Raw genomic sequence first — 8,808 nt, 5'->3', positions numbered from 1 at the left:
CCTGCCCAGGCCCGACGCCTCTGTCAGAGGCGCCAGGCCTTGTCATGGGGCCGATCCTACGATTGGAGGGTGATGGGGGTCAATGCCTGAGGGCTCCCTGTATGTGAGAGGGGCAGGCTGGGCTGAGGGACACTCCCCCGACCCCCCACCCAGTGCACGAATTCCGTGCACCGGGCCCCTAGTATCTATATAAATGGATATATATCTATTTCAATTATTTGAATATGTATGCAGGCTTTGCTTTTTACCATAATTGCCTCCAAGGTAACTCACCCTAACAAAATAAAGAGCACACCCATTGTATATGTAGGGAATAGAGAATTCATTTATTTATGTTCTTACCCATGATGTTAGTGAGTAAGAATTAGCATTAGGTGAGCTCGTATGCCTTCTTTGTAATTATTACTTAAGAACCTTTAAGCTTGGTTAGAAGATACTTAATAATTTTACTCCATTGAGAAAGGATACTTAAAATACCCTCTCCCCAACTTGACTTTGAGGAAAGCATTTCCAGTTTTTGTTAATCTATCTAAGAGCTTTGGAATTAGAATCTCTCTTTAATATGTTTGTGGATTTGATTCAGTTGTTCATTAAAGATTTCTTTTTTCTTATTTGACTTTTATAATACAGTTTGACAATGGATTATTTTTCAGAACACCCACTTTTGCAGGAGGCCTTTTTTCCATATCAAAAGAATACTTTGAATATATTGGGACTTATGATGAAGAAATGGAAATCTGGGGAGGTGAAAATATAGAAATGTCTTTCAGAGTAAGTTTATAAACATAGCATACCTATAAAACAGTGAAATCTATAGTTTGTTCTAATTGGCTGGTTACCATGGATGTATGTAGTCTTTACTTTTTGTGCTTTCTAAAATTTAATTGCTAGAAATTTTAGAATAGGATATTTCCTTTAAAAATGTAACTTAAGCCCTAGCCGGTTTGACTCAATGGTTAGAGAAGGTCGGTCGGCCTGCGGATTGAAGGGTCCCAGGTTTGATTCTGGCCAAGGGCACATGCCTGGGTTTCGGGCTTGATTCTGGCTGTGGAATGTGCAGGAGGCAGCCAATCAATGATTCTCTCTCATCATTGATGTTTCTATCTATCTCTCCCTCTCCCTTCCGCTCTGAAATCAATAAAAAAATAAATAAAATAAACTGTGCAAAATGATTTTAAAAAATGTAACTTAATATATTTATTCATTGCTGCCAATGTAACAGGAGGAATCAGTTAAATGCCTGTGTCCAGGCAATGACACCAATTAATGCACTTGTAGCTACTGAATTCCAGCCAAGATAAATATAATTAAATCTAGTGCTTCAGGAAATAGTTGATTCTCAAGGGAGTCAGAATGGAGAAACATTTATGTATAATTTTAAAGGACATTGAATTTAACTTTTTGGATTAAATGAGATCCCCCATCCCTAAACATATGAAAAGTTAATATGAGAAACAAAACAAAGGCTTTGGATGGTCTCCATATGTACTTATTTGATTTCATGAATTCATTTTCTGCAATGACTTTGTCATTCATTTTTATCCCCTATGTTGGAATGTAGTGGAAAAATAACTGAACTAGGAGTTAGAAGATTTAAGTTTTGGCTCTGACTCCATCTATCACATAATGGCAGTGATGATCTTAGCCAAGTATGAACTGCTGAAGGGCAGGGGTCCTGTTTTATTCATTTCAGTATTCCCAACCCTTCACACATGTTAGATCTCAAGCACAGTTTGTTGAATTGAACATATCACTGAGTTTTCTCATTTGTTTAAAAGAGAGAGAAAAAAATTTGATCGCTTGCCCTAATACTAGCTCATACTATTAAACATTATTTTAGATTTTTTGCTTAGTGATTATTTATGGCAGAACTAATTGTCAAGATATTTAAGTGGTTAGGTATTGATTTAATGATTTATCATTTTATTTAGAGTTAATGCAAGGATTTTTTTTTTTACTATCTCTACATACATATGAGGTGTTTTTTTTTTTTTTATAAATGAGCAATTACTTTATAAGTTTAATAGATTTTACTTTGGTAATAATGACTGTTCAGAATTGTTGTCTTCACTAAAAATTGGATATGTAAGGGATAATGGAGTGTGGGTTCATTTACTCCAAGGTCACTAGAAGAGAGTAACCATATAAGTTGTATAAGAAGACAGAAGTCAAATGCAGAAAAGGCTTTGGTCTTCTGTGTATATTAGAGCTTGCATCATTGTTTGCAAAAAATAAATTCTGGGTTTCATTTTTATAAGAGATCTGAAATAATTATTATGTTAAATTTCTGAAAATATGCTTTGGTTGACTTTAGTATACCATTTAATAAATTTGCTCTTTATATTTAAGAACTTAAGCTGAACTGATGGGGCAGAAACTATTTGTGAAGTTGTGCTAAAATTCTTCTATATTTTGCTTTTAATAATATCTTATAGGTGAACTTAAAAGCAACACTTTGATTTTCCTAAAATACTGTAAATTTAAACAAATATCATTAATTATCAGGTATGGCAATGTGGTGGGCAGTTGGAGATTATGCCTTGCTCTGTTGTTGGACATGTTTTTCGCAGCAAAAGCCCTCATACCTTTCCAAAAGGCACTCAGGTGATTGCTCGCAACCAAGTTCGCCTTGCAGAAGTCTGGATGGATGAATACAAGGAAATATTTTATAGGAGAAACACAGATGCAGCAAAAATTGTTAAACAAGTAAGTTAGAGCTAAGTAATTAAATTACAATAAAAATCCACTCCCCAGTTCCTATGTTCTTTTACTTATTTGAATCAATTCAAATATGGAATATTTTAAAAGGCTGTTTCTGAAGCTGGCTTTTTTAACTCTTAAAATAGTTAACTTATGATCCCAGTTCAATTTTTTTTTTTTTAAGGAAAATTGAGTAAACTGCTTTTTAAAAATTTAGGCATTCTCCTTGATTATATCCTTTTGGGAAAAAAAATATTGATTTCAGAGAGGAAGGGAGAAGGAGAGAGAGATACTAACATCAATGATGAGAAAGAATCATTGATCAGCAGCCTCCTGCATGATCCTCTACTGGAGATCAAGCTCGCAATCTGGGCAGGTTGCCCTGACTAGAATCGAACTGTGACCTCCTGGTTCATAGGCTGACACTCAACCACTGAGCCACACCATCTGGGCCATCATATCCTTTTTAATATTGGAAGCCATTTAGTTTTGTAACTGCCTTGGTTAAAAATTTTTCTCAAAGAAAAGATTAAGTTAAAAAAAGAATTGGTTGAGCACACATCCCACATCCAGCCAAGCTCTTAACCAACTTATGAAGTGCCATCCCTAATTACAGTTTCAAAAGGGCTTTGCCAAGGTGGTCCCTCCAGTGTGTAGTGGAACCAGAACTTGGGGGAAAAAAAAGGCTTGTAGATCAATCCCTGGGAGGCAGCGATCAATGATTCTCTCTCCTCATTGATGTTTCTATCCCTTTCTCCCTCTCCCTTCTTCTCTCTGAATCAATTAAAACATAACTAAAACAAAAATAAAAATAAAGAAAAGAGTTGGGTGCCATTCACCCAACTGATCTGCTTGTAAAATGCATAAGTTAGTCATACCTTTCCAAATCTTTTATGTAAGGGATAATGGAGTGTGGGTTCATTTACTCCAAGGTCACTAGAAGAGAGTAACCATATAAGTTGTATAAGAAGACAGAAGTCAAATCTTCTGTCTTTAGTGAAGACAACAATTCTGAACAGTCAAAAACATAAGATTAAGTGGAATTGTTTTTAACTGGTCTTAGGTGATGTGATTCACACCTAAATCAATGTGCTAAGTGGCTTTTTGAACTGGAGTTAGAGACATTGTCAGCATGTGGCCAGAGAATAAGCCAGGCGTATCAAAGCCTTTTTTTCCCCCCAAGTTCTGGTTCCACTACACACTGGAGGGACCACCTTGGCAAAGCCCCTTTGAAACTGTAATTAGGGATGGCACTTCATAAGTTGGTTAAGAGCTTGGCTGGATGTGGGATGTGTGCTCAACCAATTCTCTTCTCTGTCCTTCCGTGTTTAAGAGAGGAAAACTTGCCTCTCTCCCAGAGCAGTTGTGAAATAAATAAGTGCTAACAAATGGTGCTGTTATTGACCTGCCATAGATAAAAGCGCTGCAGAATCATGGTGTCCAATACATGAAAACTGAGTTTCAATAGGTTTCATGTTGGATGTGGTAAATGAACTGGACAATTTAAGAACATGCTTCAGTGAATGGCACCCAACTCTTTTTTTTTTTTTTTTTTTTAGTTATGTTTTAATTGATTTACAGAGAAAAAGGGAGAGGGAGAAAGGGATAGAAACATCAATGAGGAGAGAGAATCATTGATCGCTGCCTCCCAGGGATTGAATCAGCAACCTGGGCATGTGCCTGACCCGGATTCAAACTGGCGACCTTCTGGTGCATGGGTCGATGCTCAACCACTGAGCCACATTGGCTAAGGGGCACCTAATTCTTTATAAGAATCAGTGCTGATTTGTGGGGAAGGGGTTGTATACTGGGTTTAAAGGGCATCAACATGTTGACTGTCATAAAGATATGGTTACTTATATTCACTTTTTCTTTGGCCTCCATTGTCTCCATGTAACATGTCAGAAGGATGCAAAGTCAGAGCCCTGCTGGGTTAGATGGCTATCTTTTTACCGGAGGCCACCAAGACAAATTGGGCAGATTGTATACTGCATAAGGGTACTTGGCTAAGCAGGCAAGTAGGTGCTAAATACAGCTTATGCTCACCCATAAAGAGGAGTATGAGCCAACAATCCCCCCCCTTGTTTTTTTTTATAACACAGGGCAAATAGATCTGCTTGTAAAATGCCTAAGTTAGCCAAAAGTCCTTTGTAGAGTTTTACACTTTTTGCTAAAACACCTGGGTTCAAGACTTTGAAGCTGGTAAGGAAAATATTTTCTGTAGTTGAACTGACTAGCTTGAGAATTTACCTTTTCGTATATTTAGGTACCAAACATAATATAATTTTCTTTAAAATTTTCCTACAGACCAAATTCCTTTTCAGTTTAATAGTGCTTTTAAAAAAAGAAGTTTGTTTAGTTCCTTAAATAAAATGCCATTGCCTTTTTCTACCAATATGCTGTTATTGCTAGAATATTGTGAGGGCTATTGTTAGGAATAAGCTACACCCATAAAGCTAGAAAAAAAAATTTTGTTTGTGATCTTGACTAGAGAAAAGGTATAAGTTACATTATGTTTGGCACTTTCTCTATTCCTGTTTTCTCACACCTCACTTTACAGAACATTTTGGGGATCAATTTTGAGTGCTCCCACTACCATTTCTTTGCTCATAGCATTTTGCTAGAGGTCTTCATCCCATGGGGGAGATTTGTGGTAAATAGGAGGAGTAAAATAACACTTGACCAACACCATGGTGGTACCTGATTCTCTTTGAAGCCAGAAATGAGCAATTGGGAATACTTGTTGCATGAATGAATTATGAATACAACTAAATTTTATCTTGCATTTAGCCCAGAAATTTCTTTTAAAACCTAAAGATAAATACTAATAGTAGCATTTGAAGTACTTTACCAGTGCTGTTTTGATGAAGCCTTCTCTTCACTTGTTATCTTTCTCCAGAAATCATTTGGTGATCTTTCAAAAAGATTCGAAATAAAGCACCGCCTTCAGTGTAAAAATTTTACATGGTACCTGAACAATATTTATCCAGAAGTCTATGTGCCAGACCTTAATCCTGTTATATCTGGATATGTGAGTATTTTCCTGTTCCTTTTTACTTGGTATTCTCCTTGCCACCAACATTTATGTGGTTCAGGGGAAATTGCTGAAATACTTTCAGGTTGGTGGCTTTTGAAATTTTTACACTATTCTTATTTACCCTACTTGTTGAAATCAATTGAAGAAATATATAAACTACATGGATTTAAATTTTTTTTATAACTTGAGAATTTTCCTTTAGATTAAAAGCTTCGGTCAGCCTTTATGTCTGGATGTTGGAGAAAATAATCAAGGCAGCAAGCCATTAATTCTATATACGTGTCATGGACTTGGGGGAAACCAGGTGAGCCCTGCATTAAAAACCCTCCCTTCTTACTAGTCCTTACAAACACAAATTGTCACATATTTTTCAGAAGTCCTACATCAGTTTTATATTCACGTAACTGGTGTGTGAAATGTTTCTAGATTAAGTTTGGAAATTTACATTGAAGTTGTAGAGCACTTTATTTTGATTTTCACTCTGGCTCTGAAAACAATTTGAAGTTGCTTACCTATTCAGTAGAAAGGCAAATGAGAAAATAATGGAATAATGCCTTTTAAAATAAAAAATGGGATCTTTTATATGGAATTTTTATACTGTGTGACTATTGGCATGGTGATTTTGCAAAATTATACATAAAGGTTATATTTAACTGGATTCAATAGTGAATTATAAATTATGTTAATCCCAAAAAAGCAGTGTTATAAGTAATTTTCATGGCCATAAGAAATGTTCTAAAAATAAGGTATGTTCTTGATTCTCTTTGGTTGATGACATTTCTGCTTGTTGCTACTTATTTGACTGTTTTTACCAATTTAGACTCAAATTTCAAATGTCACTGTTTGGCCTACTATTGGTAGAGAACATATTAAAATATTATTTGAGTTTTTACCTTTCTTTCCTTGCCTTTACAAGTGAACTCCTGGAATGATTAGACTCTTTCTTTCATTTGTTAATTCAGCAAATTCATGGAGTGACTCCTGCATGTCAGATACACTGCTGGGCTCAAGGAATTTAGATTCTAACTCCTTCAGGAAGTCTGTATTTCAGAAAGTAGGCAAGGTATCATGGTTACAGGTTACAGGCAATGTGGGCTGAGTGGGGTTGCAGAGGGCAGGCGGCTGCCTCCAGGACCAGGTTATAGGCAATAAGGGCTGGGGGTTGCAAAGGGCGAGGGCCTCTGGGATTAGATTGTTTCAGCCAAGAGGTTGTAAATCTTTACATAATGGTAGACAGTTTCTTGGGAAATGAGGATGGACTGCATTCTGATGTTAACTCCCATATCCCAGGGCATATAACTCTCAGCCAGGTTAGACTATGCTTTTTCTAGTCAGAAAAACCATGCTTAACAGAGAATGGTTAATATTTCTTTTTTAAAAAATATATTTTTATTGATTTTAGAGAGGAAGAGAGAGGGAGAGAGAGATGGAAACATCAATGATAAGAGAGAATCAGCAATTGGCTGCCTCCTGCATGCCCCACGCTGGGGATTGAGCCCACAACCCGGGCGTGTGCCCTGACTGGGAATTGAACAGTGACCTCCTGATTCATAGGTCAATGCTCAACCACCGAGCCACACCTCCGGGCATAGCATTATATTTGTTTTTATCATAAAAGTTGAAGATATATTTTATAACATTGTTTCATCAGTTTTTCTCTTATCATTGCCATAAAGATGTTTTTATAGTTTTGTCTCTGGAGAAATAACTCACATATTCTTCCAACAAATATTTGTTTAGAGCTTATAATGTAACATGAACTGCTATAGTTGTGAAGTCAAAATCCCTGATCTGGTCTGGTGGAACTAGTGTTCTAGAAAGGAAGGAAAAAAAGAAATATGTGATTTTGGGTATGAAGAAAAATAAAGCAGGATGGGGGGGAAGTGTGTGTGTGTGTGTGTGTGTGTGTAATTTTCAAGGTTCAGGAAGACCTGCTTGAGAAGGTGACCTTAGAATCGAGGCCTGAGGGAGTTAGGAGAGGAACCATTTTCCAGGGGGAGAACCTCTGCACAGGGAATGAAAGGCCAGAGGCCCAGTGGCAGGCCCATGGAGCACACGGGAGGCCAGTGCAGGAGCAGAGTGATCTGGGAAGAGAAGTGTGAGAATTGAGGGCAGTGACATCAATGGGGGGTCCTGGTCATACAGGTTTTACAGACCTTCTTAAGGGGCTTGGATTTAATTCTGAGCATGACAGAAGCCATTTGAGGGTTTTGAGCAAGAGGATAATATTTTTTGGTTTATATTTAAGAAGATAATTCTGGCTTCTGTTACCCTAACTTAGCCATCAATTTTATTTTGGTTTATTTCCTTTAAATTTATTTTCAATCAAGTACTGAATTTAAACTACTTTGTGAATTTTAGTTTCTAGTACTACATATTTTTGAGTTACCATCTAACTTAATCATTTCCTCATGCTTTTTTCTACTGTTTTGACCTGATAGTTATATTTTTATAATCTAAAAATTCATTGTATCAGTATTTGTATATGCCAAGTAAAAATATTTTGATAATGCAATTAAATTGACAAATAAGCTGTGCAAGGCAGTCTAAGTCATTATGGCTTTTTAAAAATTGTTTTATTGCTTAAAGTAATACAAAAGAGTATTATATATGTCTCCTTTTTTTTTCTCCCCTTGACAATCCTCTGGCCTCCCATACCCCCCAGTGTCTTGTGTCCATTGGTTATGCTTATATGCATGCATACAAGTCCTTCGGTTGATCTCTTACCCACCCCCTCAACCCTCCCTGGCCTTCCCGCTGTTGACAGTCTGTTCAATGTTGCTCTGCCTCTGTATCTATTTTTGTTCACAGTTATAATGGTCTTAATTATCCATAAATGAGTGAGATCATGTGGTATTTTTCTTTCATTGACTGCCTGATTTCACTTAGCATAATGTTCTCCAGTTCCATCCATGCCGTTGCAAATGGTAAGAAGTCCTTTTTTAAAGCAGCATAGTATTCCATTGTGTAGATGAACCACAGTTTTCTAATCCATTCATCTACTGATGGGCACTTAGGCTGTTTCCAAATCTTAGCTATTGTAAATTGTGCTGCTATGAACATAGGGGTGT

The 8,808-nt window shown here is 36.7% G+C and overlaps 1 protein-coding gene across 1 annotated transcript in view; it reads left to right on the top strand.

Moving 5' to 3' along the window:
- Positions 1–8,808, top strand: part of GALNT3 (polypeptide N-acetylgalactosaminyltransferase 3) — a 29,885-nt gene that overhangs the window by 14,934 nt on the left and 6,143 nt on the right. Inside the window, exons 5-8 of the mRNA XM_006766498.1 lie at positions 654–771; positions 2,506–2,706; positions 5,600–5,731; positions 5,940–6,041. Of these exons, the coding sequence (XP_006766561.1) occupies positions 654–771; positions 2,506–2,706; positions 5,600–5,731; positions 5,940–6,041 (553 nt within the window). The remainder of the gene's footprint in view (positions 1–653; positions 772–2,505; positions 2,707–5,599; positions 5,732–5,939; positions 6,042–8,808) is intronic.

The sequence above is a fragment of the Myotis davidii genome, unplaced genomic scaffold (genome assembly GCF_000327345.1).
Source record: "Myotis davidii unplaced genomic scaffold, ASM32734v1 scaffold59, whole genome shotgun sequence".
Classification (NCBI taxonomy): Eukaryota; Metazoa; Chordata; class Mammalia; order Chiroptera; family Vespertilionidae; genus Myotis; species Myotis davidii.
This window is presented reverse-complemented; position numbering and strand designations above follow the sequence as displayed.